This window comes from Penicillium malachiteum (genome assembly GCF_028827825.1).
Source record: "Penicillium malachiteum strain IBT 17515 chromosome Unknown utg000003l:1.0-4950554.0:1.0-4952489.0, whole genome shotgun sequence".
Taxonomy (NCBI): domain Eukaryota; kingdom Fungi; phylum Ascomycota; class Eurotiomycetes; order Eurotiales; family Aspergillaceae; genus Penicillium; species Penicillium malachiteum.
Genome location: NW_026643096.1, coordinates 987,055 through 1,004,605, shown reverse-complemented (window position 1 = coordinate 1,004,605; position 17,551 = coordinate 987,055). Strand labels below are relative to the sequence as shown.

Below are 17,551 nucleotides of genomic sequence, written 5' to 3'. Positions count from 1 at the left end.
GAACTGACAATGTGAGCTGACTGAAAATTCGGCTTTCATTCTATCTCAAGGTGTTGGATATCCAAATAATCACCACTTGAGTGCGCAAGTTACTCTCCAGCGATGCACGAGATTGTTAGTTCTCAGAATGACCATTGAACCTCCGATAAACGGCCGCATCGGGGCTGCTAAATCCCGATCTGGATGTACGACCTGCAAGTGAGTTATCTTTGAACATCGATTCTTCAACGGCCCACCGCTAATTCTCACCAGAATTCGAAAGGTTAAATGTGGTGAGGAGAAGCCGAACTGTCTCCGTTGCTCCAGTACGGGCCGAAAATGTGAATATCAAAATGATCGGACCTCTACATTGAGGTCTACCACACCACCTTCTCTCACCCCTACCAATGCGCTCTCTTCATCTCCTGATTCGGGTCGGAGAGAACGATATGCATTCGAATATTACTTCCAACACGCTGCTCAACATCTCGCCGGTGGAATGAAAGTCGACTTCTGGACTAAGGTCATCCCCCAGATCTGTCGCAGTGAGCCCGCAGTTTGGGACGGAATGATTGCAATCAGTACTTTGTTTCAATATCCCAACCAGTCTCTGGATTTCACCCTTCTCAGAAATCGTCGTAAGGGGTCGAATTCACTCAATCAGATTCAGCTGGAGGCTTTGACATGGTACTCGCGATCAATATCTAGTGTGCACTCCCAAATTGAGCGTGGCACTGCAGATCCATATATTGCGCTCATGAGCTGTGTCCTTTTTATATGTGTGGAGACTATTCAAGGCCGGATGGAAGAAGCACTACAGCTATTCAGACAGGGCGTAACCTTGATCAGTGAGCTTCGCACTCATATTTCGCAAGGGCGTGTTTCTGTCAGCAAGGTTGCACTTCTAGAGCAAGCCATTATTCCCCTATTTCTGCGGCTGGGTTCAGTCTCTTTGACTATCTCAGGAACTCAACCGAGTGATATCTTTGCTTTTGTGGGAATTAATCTAGACTGTGAGTTCAAGTCAGCCGAACAAGCCAGAACCAGTCTAGCAGTGCTCTCTGCGGAGGTCGTCCTCTTTGAGCGCGAGACGGTCATGTATCTCAGAACTCTAGATCCGGATTCTTCTATGGACCCAATCATGGTCTCCAGGAAAGAATCTCTTAGAGCTCGAGTCTCCCGTTGGCATGGATTTTATACCAGAATGTGTGAAAACAACCTCAACTCACAATCGCCAATTGAGTACGACCCCTTGCTTCTCATCTACTATACTACAATGTCGATTATTCTCTCAAGCTGCTTGATATCACTCGAGACTGTCTATGATGCCCATCTTGCCGACTTCGAGGCTATTGTTGAGCAGGCAAAATTATCACTTCTTGCCTCCACAAGGCCGGATGGCTCACAGCCACCCTTCACATTCGAAGTAGGCGTGGGTCTTCCGCTGTTTCTAACTTCAATGAAATGTCGGCATCCAGTAGTGAGACGACAGGCACTGGAACTATTGAGAAAGGCGCCCCCATTACAGGGACTTTTCAAATGCACACCTAGTGCCCTTTTAGCAGAAAGTTTTATGATGCTGGAAGAGAGTTACAGTTTCGCTCTCCAACAGGCAACGATGACGGCTCAAGCTGAAGAGACTGTCGCGAGTGAAGACTCGGAGAATATGCAAGCCGCTCAGCCAATGCACCAGTTAGGGATATCACAGGGAATACAGGTTGCGGAGGAAGCTCGGATACATTATTACTGCGTTTTCAGACCCAGTGAAGGGCTTCCGCCGGGAGTGAATGAGGAAGACATTGCTAAATTTGGCGACAATCCCAATCAGCTCTACTTGCGTTTTGGACAGAATCGCTTTGATGCAGGCTGTGGGTCATGGAGGCAAGTCTTTGAATGTATTCCATTTGGGGGTGGCATGTAATACAAGTGTCAACTGGGCTCAAGTTGGTGTTAAAAGCAGTGTGACGTATATATATGCGCTTCTACTGATCCTGTGCTATTGATTAAAGATCATCTTATTGAATCTAAATGTTTCCAAAAGTATCAAGGATTTTCTGTACTTCCACATGGGATGAACATGAATTTGAAGTATTTATGGACTAGCCAGTTGACTTGCATGGCATAGGCTACGCCGATAAAATCAGGTAGTAAGAAACTCGGGGTATAATTACTAGTACCGGCAGAATAAATATCCAGATGTCAAAAGATTCCAATGTCTATTAATTAATTATTTAGATGGCGATGAGTTGACATGCCAAATTCATCTATTTGTTGTGTTGGTTATGAGGCAAAAAGTGAGTGACACCTTCAACAAATTGGGGTTGTAGCTCAGTTGGTACGAGCGCTCGCTTTGCATGGTTCCACCAACCTTCATGCGAGAGGTCTGGCGTTCAAATCGCCACTGCTCCATTCTTTTTTATCTTTTTTTTTTTTGCCCATCCTAATTTCTTTTTTATCTCAATCTTTAAATTGATAAAAAATAAAAACTCTTATTACAACTCAGCATATAAACTAATTTTTATTCCAACATTTGAAGTTCTTGCCAGATAACCTGCCAGTAGACATCCATCCAGACATCCATTCAGGCGCCCAGCAATAAACACCAGTTGCCAGTGACTATTACTACTGCTAGTATAGATATTGAATCATTCACGTCTTTTCTTCTACTCGATAATAACTCATTCCTTTAATATTGGAATATCTGTTAGGTTTTCCTGTTAGGAGGCAAAATGGATCCGAGTCTGATTCAACATCTCAAGTTGCTAGCACCTGGGCAGTTCAACATTGAATTTGACATCTGGAAGCCCTCGAGTTCTGGGGATTTTCTTTGGTCCGGGAATATATACATACATCCGAGTCATGATCAAGTCCTACCGTCACGGTTGCAAAAGGTTGAGATTAAACCATTTCTCCCATCCCATCTCCAATAGTACTCTTGCAATATTACCTGGACCCTGGTGGAAAATGTCTCCAAATATATTTACAATGTGTCATTGAACAATGTAATGAGTTTATAGTACCCGGTCCAGAAACCACAGCGTAGACCTCGAGCACCACCTTAGGTGGACATCGGGAGTACTCCGTGTATGACGGGACACATCCGCTTCTCATTACTATAAAGCGGGTCCATACCCCAACATCCAACATATAGAATCTCAACTTGAACTTGAACATTACCTGCGCATCTCCCCCTCCAGGGCTTCAGTACAAACATTGAAAACAATTCAAAAAGAATATTCCACTCAACCCCATTCATCTATCAAAATGACCGAATCTCAAAAAATGCACCTAATCAAGCACGAAGACCTAAAAACCTTCGTAACCTCCATCCTAATCGCCAACGGCACACCCCCAACAGACGCAGCCACCGTCTCAAACTGCCTAGTCGCCGCCGATCTCCGCGGTGTAGATACACACGGTAGTAACCGAATCCCATCATACATGGCCCGAGTCCGAGCCGGGCATCTAAACCCACGTGCCACACCAAGCCTTCAAACCAAAACGCCCGTGGCTGCGCAAATCGACGGACACAATGGGTTCGGATTCGTGTCTGCACACGCAGGTATGGCCAAAGCGATTGAAATGGCTGAGACCTATGGTATCGGAATGGTTAGTGTGAAACACTCGAATCATTTCGGGATGAGTGCGTGGGTTGTTCAGCAAGCACTTGAGAAGGGAATGATGTCTTTGGTATTTACGAATAGTTCCCCTGCGTTACCGGTTTGGGGTGGGAAGGAGAAACTTATGGGTGTTTCGCCAATTGCTTGTGGAGCTCCTGGTGGTACGCGTGGACGTCCGTTTATACTTGATATGGCGCCTTCTGTTGCGGCTAGAGGAAAGATTTATAAGGCTTTGAGACGGGGTGAGAAGATTCCGCTTGAATGGGCGCTTGATGGGGATGGATGTCGGACGGATGATCCGGCGAAGGCGTTGGAAGGTGTTATGTTGCCGATGGGTGGACCGAAGGGTTCTGCGTTGGCTATTATGATGGATGTTTTCTCGGGTGTGTTTTCTGGGGCTGCGTTTGCGGGTCAGGTTGTTGGTCCTTATGATCCTTCTAAACCGTCGGATGTGGGTCACTTCTTGGTGGCTATTAAGCCGGATTTGTTTATGAGTATGGAGGAGTTTCGGGAAAGGATGGATTATCTATATGAGAGAGTGGTTGAGTCGGAAAAGATGGAGGGGGTGGAGAGGATTTACTTCCCTGGTGAGATTGAGATCATTACTGAGGAGAAGAGACGTGTTGAGGGAATTCCTTTTGCAGAGGCGGAGATTGCAAGCTTGAATCAAGAGGCGGATTTGGTGGGTGTTGAGCATTTGAAATTGTAAATTTGACAATATGAATATGGGATGAATGAATATTTTAATTTTTTACTGTTTACTTCCAAGGTTCAGATAAAACGTCAATTTTGAGAGCCCCAATTATACATTCATTCTTATGTATGTCCTAGCTAAATCCCATACTCATGTCAGTCTCAATCGAACAGATAATCTACACCCAATATATCCATGGATAAGCAACACAGCAGACTGGGAAGAATTAAAACTACCAAAAACTTGAACCAAAATAAAGATGCTGGTCAACTCATAGAAACCATGCTGATCGAAAGGAAATCGCAAATAGAACTGTTATCACAATTGAATTACCGTCTAAGACGACCTTCCACATAGAGCGGAAAATTAGAAATAGAAGGTAGGCACAAACCAAGATCTCGATCCCGATCTCGAGAATGCGATGATGGTGCTAAGAAGATAAAATGGGGAATTCGATACTCTGAACTGGAACATAAATGTTCCATTTTACAGTCAGAGGTAATAATGACAGGAGAAGGAAAGGTGAATCACAGGTAAGAGAAAAAGAGGAAAGGAAAAAACAGGAATTTGAAAAAGACATTAGGGGAGGGAAAATGGGGGGAAAAGAAAATGTATTCTGACAAAGGAAATGAGAATGCTAGATAAATTAATCAGAACAACCGATGGGATAGAGAAGAATCTCGCTTCATGCAGAAACACACAAGGGAGAACAAAAGCAGGGTATCACATGGTTTCCCAAACAACCTCGCTGCTTCGTTTGAAGAGGAAGGGAAGAAAAGAAAAAAAGAGAGGACAAATTGAAGCAAGAAGAAAATAAAACCCATCGGTGTCATTTTACTGACCATCACCAGCACGGGACTTCGCTCGACGGCGGAAAAAGTCCATAACCTTACGAGCAGCACCTGAGCTACCAGAGTGATGAGAGGAATCCCGCTCATACTCATAAGCATCGGCGAACTTGCGGTTGTTCTTCTGGAGCACATTCGCTCCACGAGCAGGGCGACTCACTTGCATAGACTCGCGAGGCAGACTGTCATGGGCGCTATTGTAATCATCGTAGTAGTTTGGCTTAGATCCATAGTTGTGGTTTCCTCCAGAATACTGATCATCGCTGTTTTGGTAGACATGCTCGGAAGAGAAGTTGGCAAAGGTTTCATGGGTCTGGTCGAATCGATTTCCAAGCTCCGCAAATTGCTGATCAATCTGAGCCTCGTAGCTAAGTGGCTCGGGCTCACTGCTAAGTTTCGAATCATCGTGCACCTCATCGCTCGGTCCCTCGTTCACCATGCCCATAGTCTCCTGTGTGCCGTAGCTAGTTGCACGAGGGCGATTCGGCATGGGTCCAGTGGCTGGACGCTGTGGAGGGTGCTCTGCGAGACGTGGAGGCAGGGAGGTTTCCTCAGGAGTCTGTGATCGGGTCCCTGTGAGGCCTCGAAGGGAGAAGGAAGCCGGGAGCAGAGAGAAGCGACGGGGACGACTCTCCCCAGCCTCGCTGGCCTTGCGGCTGTGCGAGTGTTGCATTGATCGGCGGGAATCCATGGAGACTCGGGAATCTTCACGAGGCACATTCTCCTTCATGCTGGTAGGAGGGTATCGCTTGGTCTGTCGCGCACCACGAGAAGCAGCGCCCTGTGCATTGCGACCACCCATGATAGAACTCGAGCGCCCAAACAACTTCTCGCCAATGCTGCTGACGGTGTTGGAGCGCTTGTGAGCACTCTTGGCCGGTGGCTCTTGGCGCGGCGTTGGGTTGAAGGCAGATGGTAACTGTTGGGTGCTAGGACGACCAATCGAGGCGCTGGATGATTGCGCAGGGTTCTGAGGGAAGGCAAACTGTCTGCTCTTAGGCTGTGCCAGACGGCCTTCGGTATTAGTTGCGGTGACCATTGGTGCCACAGGTTGTCCGCGGGAAGGAAGACGACCAGTGTTGAAAGATGCCATAGATCCACCTGTCTGAGGACGCGTTGATGGGGGTAGAGGTGCAACTGGGACTGTGGTATTCGGTCCACTGAGAACAGGATAATCTGAGGTGGATCGTGGGAAATGAGTAGGCAACGGCTTGTCGTAGTTGACGGGTGGCTTCTCAGCACGGTCCTTAGCTGGTGGCTTAGGAGGAGCCTCGGTAATCGGAGCCTCCATTTGAGCGGCTTCTCGGGGATGTGACTCGGAGCCTTCAGGTGGGTATTCACCTCTTGTAGTCTGCGACTGAGGAGCAACGTACTCGACCTGGACTGTTCGGCGCTTAGCGTCACGCGAGGTCTTGGACTTTTCACTGGGAGAGCCTTGAGAGACGTCACCAGCGTGATGGCTCAGTCCACCAACAGCAGAAACGTTGCCTTGGCTAGTCTTCGGTGGTTCACGGACAGAAGCACTACGTGCCAATGATGATTCGTTTTGATTTTCAGCTGGAACAGTCGAATTGGCAATGTCCGCAACGTTGGTTGTGCTGCTGGTGATGTGCGAGACAATGTGAGAGTATTCACTCAGCCAGCTGTGGCGCGCAACCTCGAAAAGATCAGCTCGTTTGCGAGGATCAGGAACTAGAATACGTCGCAAGAGATCACGAGCGTGTGGAGTGACATATTCGGGAAAGGTGAGTGGGGTCGTGACAATGTACTTGTACAGTAAGTTGATGTTGTCGCCGTCAGGGTTCGCAGGGTCGTCATCAAAGGGAAGGTAGCCAGCTAACATAGCATACTGTAAAGTTCAAATTAGCAAACAAATTCCACAACGAAAGCAACAACAACCTAGGCAGAGGTGAATGCCTGAAAAACTTACCAAAATCACACCACAGCTCCACACATCTACCTTCCGTCCAGTGTAAAGAGAATCGCTCACAACGAGTTCTGGGGCAGCATAACAAGGACTTCCACAACTGGTTTGCATCAGATCACCACGGCGCAATCCATCAGGGCCAGGCTTGTCCAATCGCTTTCTTTTCACATATTCCTTATTTGTCAAATTGTATTCAATCTCCTCCTCCAATTGATCAATTGGATTGAAGCTATTGGCAAATCCAAAATCCGTGATGATGATGTTGCGATTACGATCCAGTAACAGATTCTCCAGCTTCAGATCACGATGCACAATACCCTTTTTATGCAGGTAGCCTACACCAGAAACCAGCTGGGCAAAGAGTCGACGTGCGGAGTTATCCTTGAGATAGCGATTGTTTAGAATGTAGTCGAACAACTCGCCACCAGACGCGTACTCCATGATGATACCAATGTGGCGGTCAGTTTCCACCATCTCATGGAGTCGGACGATATTCGGGTGCGCAAGCTCGCGGAGAATCGAGATTTCACGATAGATCTTTGGTAGGCGCGAGGGATTGGTACCGAGTGAGTCTCTTCGGATCAGTTTGATCGCAACTTGAATGCTCCCATCTCGCTTCCATCCCAACTTGACTTTTCCGAATTCTCCTTCACCAAGCGTCTGGCCCAGGATATAGGAACCAAAGGTGGTTTCCTTGCGCTTGACAGTGTTGCCATTGTTGGAATAATCGTGGCGGCTTCGGTATCCAGGAGTTCGCCCATCATTTGTGCTCTCAGACCCGACAGGCAGGGCCGTGTCACCACCCTCCACAGGTGATGCACCCGTTTGGCGCACCTGTTCTCGCTCCCGATCTACAAATGGGTCGCTCGCCATGACAGAGTTAATAACTGTACTTGGCTCCTTCACCAGACCTTGTTCCGAGGGATCCTCCATGCCGTATTCTGTGGAGCCCATGGGGGCAGAAATCGGTGACCTTCCGGGCTCTTTTGACGTCTCCTCCAGGGGGTCTGCTCGGCGGGTCCGACTCTTGCCGTTCCGGTCGTCGCGTGTCCTGTCACGATTTTCCTTGCGGTCGGATCGACTCTTGCCACGAGAATTTCCGTCCTTGTCTCTTGACGAACCATTGGGGCTGCGACTGGTGTGCTTATGGGAGGAAGTCCTCGGAGGAGGAACTGGGGGTACGCTTAGCATATCGGGATAAGGGCGCACATTATTCTGAACCGAAGAAGTTGCGTGAGTCGACACTGGCGCGGGGACTGGCAATGCCGGCTGGTGGGAAGTGCTCATAGCCGATCGAAGCTGATCCCGGATCAGCTTTGGAAATGGCTGTGGAACATGATTAGCAAATTGAGGGACCATGATTGAATGTCATAGGTCTCTTCTGCTAAGCTGACAGGGGAAGAGGCAAGTTTGCGAGAGAACCAGAGAGGGATATTTTGCACCACAGTAAAGGCAAACTACGTACCTTTAGGTAACCGCCACAGACAATTCACGACTTCGACGGAGTGACGAATCCCTGGGTTAAAGCGTGTCAAGGCTAATTGACCAGCGACCGAGGCCAATGGACAACAATTGACGCGCCCGACAGCACCAAGCCCCTCCCGAGGGTGATTGGTGAGGGATTCGGGGAGGTTGGGCGATCGGTCGCACTCACTGAGTGTCGACCTTCAGCCTCAAAACTGTGAAGTGGGACATGCGCGTTAGTGAATAGAATATCCACATGAAATGCTTATCGGTAATCAAGAAAAATGTGCAACTTTATGCAAGACTGTGGAAGTGACGGAATATTCGATCGGAGGAATGGGGGGAAGGGAAGGAATGTCACGTCGATTTTATCGCGCTCCAGGGAATCAACGCACAAGGGACCACCCGCGAACTCCACTTGACAGCTTGAGAAAGACTTCCAGATGAAAATCGAGGAAAAGCAATCCAAAAAAACGCGTAATGAAATCAAAAAATGGGGGGAAAATCGAGAAAATAAAAGAGGAAGGGTGGGATGTACCTTCAGGTATGCAGTGTGCAAAGTCCCCTCTTTCTGTCCACGGGGAAGGACTAAATTGCCAAGTTGAAAAAGGTCGGAGACAACAGGAGCAATGTCTCAGACGCGATTAGAGGTTCAGACAATGCTTTTTCAATGCTCACTGAACATGATTTGAAGATACTCGGGGAGACGGGACAGGGGGGAGGGATTTGACGGGAAGCACCGGTCGCCCCGTTCAGCCTAAAAAAAGGGGGGAAAGAGATGTAAGAAGAAATGAGGAAAAGAGCTCAGAGCTGGATCCGAGGAAGAATCAAAGAAAAGAAAAGAAAGAAAGAAGACGCCCAGCCCACAGATTCAGGGAAAGTGAGAAAGAGAGGGAGAAGGAGGAGATACGAGCAGGTTTGGTCTTAGTGTCGTTTAGTCTGGGGGAACAAGCGGGTCAAGTTGATGACGATACAAGGGAAACCAGCACCCGATATCAATACAGATTTCAAATGTTGTGATTGATTGAAGAATATAGGATTGAACTGTCGTAGTATTCAGTTAGTCTGGTATGTTTGGATTGTTCAAGTTCATGGTAACTAGTATACTACTAAGATGATCCAGATATCTACTATATCATCCATGATGCTACTAACCCTAGTACCGAGGATGATTCCAGATATCTCCATCAGTTCCATGAATATAAATAAATCAATCAATCAATAAATAGAGAGTACGGGGTACAGAAAAATGGGGGAAATCAGGCCTATGACCAGGTTTATGGCTGCACTATTCATGGGTTGCGTCCAAAGGGACAGGACGTTTATCCCAGTCCCTTGCTGCGTCTGTGATAGAACGAAAGAGGGAGGTCCGAGAGTGGAGAGCTTGAATGAAATCTTCAAGTTGGTATGAAATTGGAACTTGAGGATCATTTGGGGGCCAATTGGTATTGAGACTTGAAGTTGATTACTAGAATGCCTAGGTGTAGTAGTGAGAATGGGGCTGAAGCCTGACTATCATCATGATAAACTAGGCATACATCTACCACATGGGTAGAGATGATACCTAGGTACAAACATACAATACTCCAGGCCTGATATGTTTTGCATACACCTACATTTACTGGGTCCTCAAATAGACCATAATAATCCCGCAACTGGCCGTTTCAGATCAACTAGCACACTTTAATCAAAAAAAGGGGGCGATGAGAGGACCGGTGGTTTCGCATTGCGGAAAAAGTGGGCTCGCTTGCTAAGATCGTCATTAGGCCCGAACTTGGTCTTGTAATGCTTTTCAATTGCATTTCCTATCCAATTATAGAGTGTATAACTTGTTGTTTTCAGACTGGAAGCTTGGTTCTTTCAATTGGAATAGCTTCATGGTAGAGTTCGGAATAAAGGGTGAAGCTCCTAGCTATATCCCATATCCCATATCCGCGTCATATACATCATATGTGGAACTACATATGTGCACCATTGAACTTCAATGTTCCTGGAGATTTGAGGAAAGCGCTTAATCAGTCTCAATTTTCTTTTCATAAATACCCAAATTATGAAAACATTTGCAACATTTTGAATCCAAAGATCTCCCCGAAACTTGGTCCATGCGTTCCCCTGATCGCCCCAAGATCCCTGGGTATTATCATTCGGGCACCATGGTTCACTTTCAGCCAGACCCAGCGTTTGTACCAGATCGTATTGATCTTGGATCAATTCAAAGTACAAAAAAAATACCACGGGAGAAAAGAAACCTTGGAAGCTCCAATTTATGGGCGCATATTTATTTCGATCCAAGTTTATCATTCGTTCCTGAATCATCGAGGAGAAAAAGAGGTCCGCGCGCAGTAGATTTATTACGGGATCCACCCTGAGGACTCCACTATTCATGTTAACGGCGTTACGGGCGACATCTCCATCACGGAAAACTCCACGTTAGCATTTCAATGGCCTCGGCTCAATACACCATTCTCTACAGTCAGTGTCTATCCAATTGTGTTGCGGTTTACACCTTCTCTCAACATTTTTGCCACTGATAAGCCTTAATTGGTTGTCAAGGTCGGCCAACTGTCAAGTGGATGATGCGTTGGCAGTTGGACTGATCCGCGTTCTCTCATCCAATCGACCCCCCCCCATGGCTTACCCCCTTCCTGATGACGCACGGCCATCGATAGATTATACTTCTAGGAGCTTACCGATGTTCTGGGTTATTCAATCAAACGGATAGAATTCGCCGAAATGGCGCCTCCCACCCCAAACCTTGATGTGGGACCAATCGTATTCGCCATTGTCGTGGGCTAATATGCATGAAATAACACCCATTGTGTCCATTAATGTTTGAGTGGAGTCCAAATGAAACTAACTTGAATGTTTTTATTGGATAATATCCCAATCTTTGGTTCAACCTCGGAAGTTTGGTATGAAAATCAGTAGCTGGATTGCACTATCAAACTATCTACAGAGACCAGAGAACTTTACGTCCTCTTGCTCTAAAACAAGAAAATAATGAAAATTGAACCGAAGACCTGCCTGGACCGAGGAAATACCTAACCGATACAAGAAAAAAAAACCACAAATCGCCTGCAAAGGAAAAGAAAACCGCCGAATGTCATAAACACATGCTTATGGGAGGCCAATCCTGTCACCGCTTCCCACCAGACATCGTCATAGGCGTGCCGCCAAGGGATGTCGTTCCCGAAGCACCGTATGCAGGAGGTGGGGTGGGGTTAGATGGATCCCGCGAAGAACCTGATGGACCAGCTTCATTTGAGAACTCGCCTCCATCTCCGCCACCCACCACGACTTGCTTCCCATCACGCATCCGACCCACAACCATACCTTTAGCAACGGATTTGAGGAGCGCCCGTCGACTCACACCTGTGGCATCAATATAGACCAGACCGACGTTCTTGACACCACCAGTCAAATTACTGGCTACGTCGCCTGCCTCGGGACCATACTTGTGTCCGATCATCGCGCTCGTAGCAGTTGAGCCTGTAAGCAAGATATTCCGTGCGCCCTCCGAGATTCCATCTGCAATAGTAGTGAATGCAATCATGGATTTGTTCAGGACACCGGGCTTGTAATCAGGTGGCGGGTTACGCTTGTCAAATCCCTTGGCCTTTGTCTCGGTGGCATTGTTGCGTGCAAGTGATGCACCCAGGTTCTGAGCTACTCGCTCAACCTGACCCAGAGTGCGAGCTGAGAAATTAGCTGCGCTATCTGAGAGCGTGCCGACTCTACGGACGTGCGCATGGGTCGCATCGGAGAAAGTCAATGGCTTCGGGTTTGGCTTGGTCTTCTTAGTGAAGCTCTCTGCACCGCTCGTGAGGGCATTCGCCAGCGAGGTAGATGTTGCAACAATCAGACGAGATGCAGTAGCGGAGGTCTGGACGATGGTCGAGTTTTTGTACGCGGGATGTCGTGACATGGCCAGGTACTCTTCAGAGACGTTGCTGATACTGACGCGATTCCCTTCTCCCTCTCCAGGAAGCTCAATGTTGACTGGTACTGTTGGGATGAACGGTCGTTAGTTGTTTGTCGGTAAATGCGAGCGTAATTGTTTTGGGAATAACTCACGTTTGGATCCTGGTTTCACGTCTGGGTCCTCTACCACTTGGTATCCCTCGCCCAACTCCCCGACTACGCTGCCATCCTCCTCATCGACAAGCACAATCTTTCCATGCGCTTCCCGAGGGTCACCCGATGTGATATATCCCTCGCCAGGCGCATAGTCAGCTGGATTATACGCCCCATATGATCCAGTGGAATTGTACGCCGCGGAGTCCTTGGACTTTCCTTCAAACTTTCGAGGAGGGTTCGCGTGCTCCAAAAATGCCGTGCATTGAGCGAGGATTGTTTCAAATGTGTCGATATCATCTTGGGTCACATTTTGAGGGCCAGAACCGATCCCAGGGAACTGAATGCGAAGGAAAGCGCCGGGTGCAAGATCCCAACGAGGAATAAGGTAGCTATCGGGTGGCTGATGGAAGATCTGAGTTGTTGCCGGTAAGGCCAAATCCAATTCAGGTGGAAGATACAGGTGAAGGTAGAAATCCTCTTCGGGTGCCTCTGCGCCCGCGCCAACTGCGTATGGTGGGATATTAGATGGTGAAGTAGCTGTTGGGACCATAAGTAACGAGAGGGTTTGTGGTCCAGATGGGGTCAACTCCTGTTCCTCTCCATCTTGGATATGGAATGCGCGGATATTGTTGACGCTGTACAGCAATCGAGGATCATGCGAGGTGCTTGACATGATTGTAAAGGTTGTCTGCCGACAATAACAACAGTAACAGTGACTGTAGTATGTAGAGATGTTGATGCCCGCAATCAAGGAGCCGATAACGTAGATAAGCAAATGACGTCGTAGCCCTGTCACCGAACTTGCAGGAAAGAGAAAACTTGTGTTTTGTGAAAGGGACAAGGGTAAAGAGTATCACACAAGATCAGAAGAAAAGTCCATAGGCGCCAGCCAAGCCTAGAGAGGGGCACTCTTTATGAATATCCCGGTCTGGGCGCTTAGATAACAATGGCGTGGGAGGAATAGTCCACCTGGGCATGCTCCGCCACATTGCCCATAATGTATTCCAGTGTATTCCCCGGGTTTGCACCGCCACAACGCCACAGTCCCTGTCCAACTGAGCTGAACTCGAAATCATTGGACGGTACGAGCTTAAGTGGTTCCAAGGTTATTCTTTATTTCTTTACTTTGGTGGCAACCTTCTTTTTTCTTCATGGCCAACTTGCAAATTGTGTCAGATCTCCACTTGGAGAAACCGGCTGCATACGATGTATTTGAGATTCCACCTAAAGCACCTTATCTGGCACTCCTGGGTGACATAGGTGTCGTTGCTGATGAGGGGTTCTTCCCTTTCATTGAGACTCAATTACGACAATTCAAAATTTTTTTCTTCCTCCTTGGGAACCACGAGCCTTATCACCTTACTTGGAAAGAGACCAGTCAAAAAATACATGATTTTACGACATCGATAAATGACAGACGTTCTGAGGATAATCCATTCGGCAAATTTGTCTTCCTAGACCAAACCCGATTCGACCTGTCACCAAGTATAACCATTTTGGGATGCACATTATTCTCCAGAGTCGCCGACCAGTACCGTGAGCAGGTCAGTTTCGGATTAAAGGACTTTTACTACATCCAGGACTAGACAGTTGAGGACCATACTGCTGCCTACGAGGCCGATCTTAAATGGCTTAATGACCAAGTCACACAAATAACAAGCGAAGAACCCCAACACACTATCATTATTTTCACACACCATAGCCCTTTGGGTGGAGATCCACGTGGTGCTGATCCCAGACATGTCAATAGTCCGTTATCATCTGGATTTGCAACGGACTTGTCGATGGAAGAATGCTGGAAGAATCCGAATGTTCGCCTGTGGGCTTATGGACACACACACTACAATATTGACCTTCTGGATGAGACAAAGGGTAAAAGGATCATGAGAAATCAGCGAGGATACTATTTCTCAGGCTCAGAATTTCAATGTGGAAAAATGTGTTCTTGTATCGGATTCTCCCCGGTAGAGAGAGCATGCGATCATGAACTTACCAGTGAAATCTAGAAATATTTGTGAAATACAAAGAAATAAGAAAAATCAACTTCTAAATAAACTATTTTATCGGAAATTTGCCATCCTGATTAAGTTCAGATTAATCATATTTGATTCTTTGGATTCAATGATATTGGCGCCTACATTCTTAGGCATCAGCGTACACTTATCTTCTGACCAATCATAATGTGTAATTACTGCAAACTGCGCAAACTCTCGCCACTCCGCGGTATTTGAGATTTGATAAGATCGGAGTCCTCCGCATTTTTTTTTCTCAGGCTAGGATTCTCGCCCAGGACCTATTACACGGCTAGTCTACAATTAATTGGCTGCCCAAAATGTCCAGCATGGATTTGACAGCTCCCACCCCTGCAGATGCCAACATTGTCGTATCCGAGGCGCATGTCCCCAGTCGTGACATCGGCGAAGTTGGCTCCGGCACTGAAGAGCCTCCCTCCAAAAAAGTAAGACGGGAGGAGCCCTTAACCTTAGATGAAAATGGTCGCGTACCCCGCGAGAAGGGTATTGCGCCTATCAAGTTCGAGTATGTGTTCTCTACCTCTCTTCAAGCGTCCCTCGGCTAACAATGACTTATAAGATACCGTATCAAGAATGCTCCTAAGATCGCCCCTATCGAACCTGAAATAAGTCCCGACGATGCTGCTGAAGCCGCTCCCCACGATGATCGCGATGGTGATAATAAGGGCAAGAAAGATAAGAAGAAGAAACAGACGGGTCAGAACACAAACCGCAGCTTTGGAAGTTCGAAAGATCTTAAGGGTCTTTGCATGTCGCGAATGCATAGTCCTGAGTTTTCTCCCAAAGAGTGCAAGTTTGGAGAGAAGTGTCGCTTTGAGCACAATCTGCGTCTTTACTTGAAGGATTACAAGCGCGAGAACCTCACAACTTTGAATGGAATGTGTCCGGTCTTTGAGGTGCGGGGCAAATGTTCTTCTGGCTGGAAGTGTCGATTGGTTAGCTCGCATTCTACTGAGCGAGAAACCGAGGATGGTCGAAAGGAGCTTATTCTTCTCGAGGACAAGGAGCGCATTGCGAATGCTAAGCCGCTCGTCTCCTTTGCGGCAGAGGATGGCGTTGTGAACATCATTTCCAGCGATGCTAAGTTCTTGCTTGCCCGGAAGCGCGAGGTTACTACTCGGGCTAACGCTGTCAACGACTGGCTTGTGAAATCCGGCAAGGAATTAGAAGCATACCGAGTTGAGAAAGATAAGCAGGAGAAGGAGGCCGCACAGAACGGTCAAACTGAGACGCAGCCTGAGACTGAGACTGAGACCGTCGATGCTGAGAAGGCCAAGCAGGAGAAAGAAGATTTGCGGGCTCAATTTACCCAGCCACCTTTCCTCCCTTCTGAGAAGCGCCGTATCTACTTTGGTCCCGAGACCCCAACATTGGCTCCTCTCACTACTCAAGGAAATATGCCCTTCCGACGACTTTGCACGGATCTGGGTGCCCAATTCACGTACTCGGAAATGGCCATGAGTATGCCACTGGTTCAAGGTACAAATTCCGAGTGGACCTTGTTAAAGGCGCATGAAACTGAGATGCTTCCGCCGACCGTTATCCCCGGAGATAACATCGTTCAAGGCTACGATAACTCCAAAGACTTCAAATTCGGTGCCCAGATCGCTGCCAACAAGCCTTGGCAGGCAGTTAAAGCCACTGAGGTTCTTTCCAAGTTCACACCTAACTTGCGTGTGATCGATTTGAACTGTGGATGTCCTATCGAGCTTCTGTTCCGCGATGGTGCTGGTTCTGCTCTGCTGGACCACCAATCCAAGCTGGAGAAGATTATTCGTGGTATGAACCTGGTCTCCGAAGAGATCCCTATCACAGTCAAGATTCGCATGGGAGTTAAGGATAATCAACCCACTGCTTTGAAGCTGGTGGAGCGTCTTCTTCTGGGCGGTCACGAAGCTCAGCTTATGGGCTTGGGTCCTCCCGGCGCTGCAGCCATTACTCTTCACGGACGAAGCAGACAGCAGCGCTACACCAAGTCAGCTGATTGGAGCTACATCGCAGACTGCGCGGCTCTTATCAAGCGCATGAATGAGAAGACTGATCTGGTTACCGATACCATCCGTGAACCCGATGCTCGATTCCAACCCAACGGTGGAAAGACCTACTTCCTCGGTAACGGTGACTGCTACTCGCACGTCGACTACGATGACCACATCCGGAACGCTGGCGTGGATTCTGTCATGTGTGGTCGTGGTGCTTTGATTAAGCCTTGGCTCTTTGAGGAGATCCAGACTGGACAGTACCTTGACAAGTCCGCATCCGAGCGTCTTACCTATATTGAGAAGTTTGCCAAATATGGTCTTCAGGCTTGGGGTGCTGATGAGTATGGTCTTGGTACAACTCGTCGTTTCCTACTGGAATGGCTGAGCTTTGCCCATCGCTATGTTCCTATCGGACTGCTGGATCATCTGCCTGCGCAGATCAATGACAGACCCCCGTACTACAAGGGTCGTAATGAGTTGGAGACTCTTATGGCTAGTAACAACTACAAGGATTGGATCAAGATCACGTAAGTTCCTCCAGCTTTTTCGATTTATCTGATTGTTATGAATGATGTCTAATTTGGAATTATAGTGAGATGTTCCTGGGTCCTGCTCACCAGGACTTCCGATTTGAACCCAAGCACAAGTCTAACTCTTACGAAGCAGAGGGCTAAATTGACGATCTTGGGAGAGGATTAAAGAATAAAAAAAGTCATGTAATTTTTGCATATAGAAATATGTTACATGCATTTGCATACAAAGGCCGTCGTCATGGGAGTTATATCAGTAGCATGTCCTTGGAGTAGTAGCACGCTGCACAGAACCTTGGGATCAGCGTGCACATGCGCTGACTCGGAATTAACCTAATTACGGGGACGGGACCGCACCGAAACACTATCTTTAGCCTGAGAACATGAATCATAGCGG

The 17,551-nt window shown here is 47.6% G+C and overlaps 6 protein-coding genes across 6 annotated transcripts; 4 read left to right on the top strand and 2 right to left on the bottom strand.

Annotated features, from left to right (window-relative positions):
• Nucleotides 1-127: 127 nt before the first annotated feature.
• N7483_006698 (Zn(II)2Cys6 transcription factor domain-containing protein) lies at nucleotides 128-1,900 on the top strand (the record flags this gene model as incomplete). The annotated part of the gene is made up of 2 exons (XM_057090135.1): nucleotides 128-198; nucleotides 253-1,900. The coding sequence occupies 2 exons, from the start codon at nucleotides 128-130 to the stop codon at nucleotides 1,898-1,900; spliced, it is 1,719 nt and encodes a 572-aa protein (XP_056944876.1).
• Nucleotides 1,901-3,243: 1,343 nt separating this feature from the next.
• Nucleotides 3,244-4,308, top strand: N7483_006697 (Ldh family oxidoreductase; the record flags this gene model as incomplete). Its single annotated transcript, XM_057090134.1, has 1 exon — nucleotides 3,244-4,308. One exon carries the CDS (start codon nucleotides 3,244-3,246, stop codon nucleotides 4,306-4,308), a length of 1,065 nt encoding a protein of 354 aa, XP_056944875.1.
• Nucleotides 4,309-5,127: 819 nt separating this feature from the next.
• Nucleotides 5,128-8,427, bottom strand: N7483_006696 (putative serine/threonine protein kinase (Kin4); the record flags this gene model as incomplete). Its single annotated transcript, XM_057090133.1, has 2 exons — nucleotides 5,128-6,990; nucleotides 7,072-8,427. The coding sequence occupies 2 exons, from the start codon at nucleotides 8,425-8,427 to the stop codon at nucleotides 5,128-5,130; spliced, it is 3,219 nt and encodes a 1,072-aa protein (XP_056944874.1).
• Nucleotides 8,428-11,668: 3,241 nt separating this feature from the next.
• Nucleotides 11,669-13,282, bottom strand: N7483_006695 (senescence-associated domain-containing protein; the record flags this gene model as incomplete). The annotated part of the gene is made up of 2 exons (XM_057090132.1): nucleotides 11,669-12,537; nucleotides 12,607-13,282. 2 exons carry the CDS (start codon nucleotides 13,280-13,282, stop codon nucleotides 11,669-11,671), a joined length of 1,545 nt encoding a protein of 514 aa, XP_056944873.1.
• Nucleotides 13,283-13,760: 478 nt separating this feature from the next.
• N7483_006694 (Ser/Thr protein phosphatase superfamily) lies at nucleotides 13,761-14,615 on the top strand (the record flags this gene model as incomplete). The annotated part of the gene is made up of 2 exons (XM_057090131.1): nucleotides 13,761-14,153; nucleotides 14,196-14,615. 2 exons carry the CDS (start codon nucleotides 13,761-13,763, stop codon nucleotides 14,613-14,615), a joined length of 813 nt encoding a protein of 270 aa, XP_056944872.1.
• Nucleotides 14,616-14,941: 326 nt separating this feature from the next.
• On the top strand, nucleotides 14,942-17,298 carry dus3 (tRNA dihydrouridine synthase DUS3; the record flags this gene model as incomplete). Its single annotated transcript, XM_057090130.1, has 3 exons — nucleotides 14,942-15,147; nucleotides 15,202-17,151; nucleotides 17,217-17,298. 3 exons carry the CDS (start codon nucleotides 14,942-14,944, stop codon nucleotides 17,296-17,298), a joined length of 2,238 nt encoding a protein of 745 aa, XP_056944871.1.
• Nucleotides 17,299-17,551: the final 253 nt, after the last annotated feature.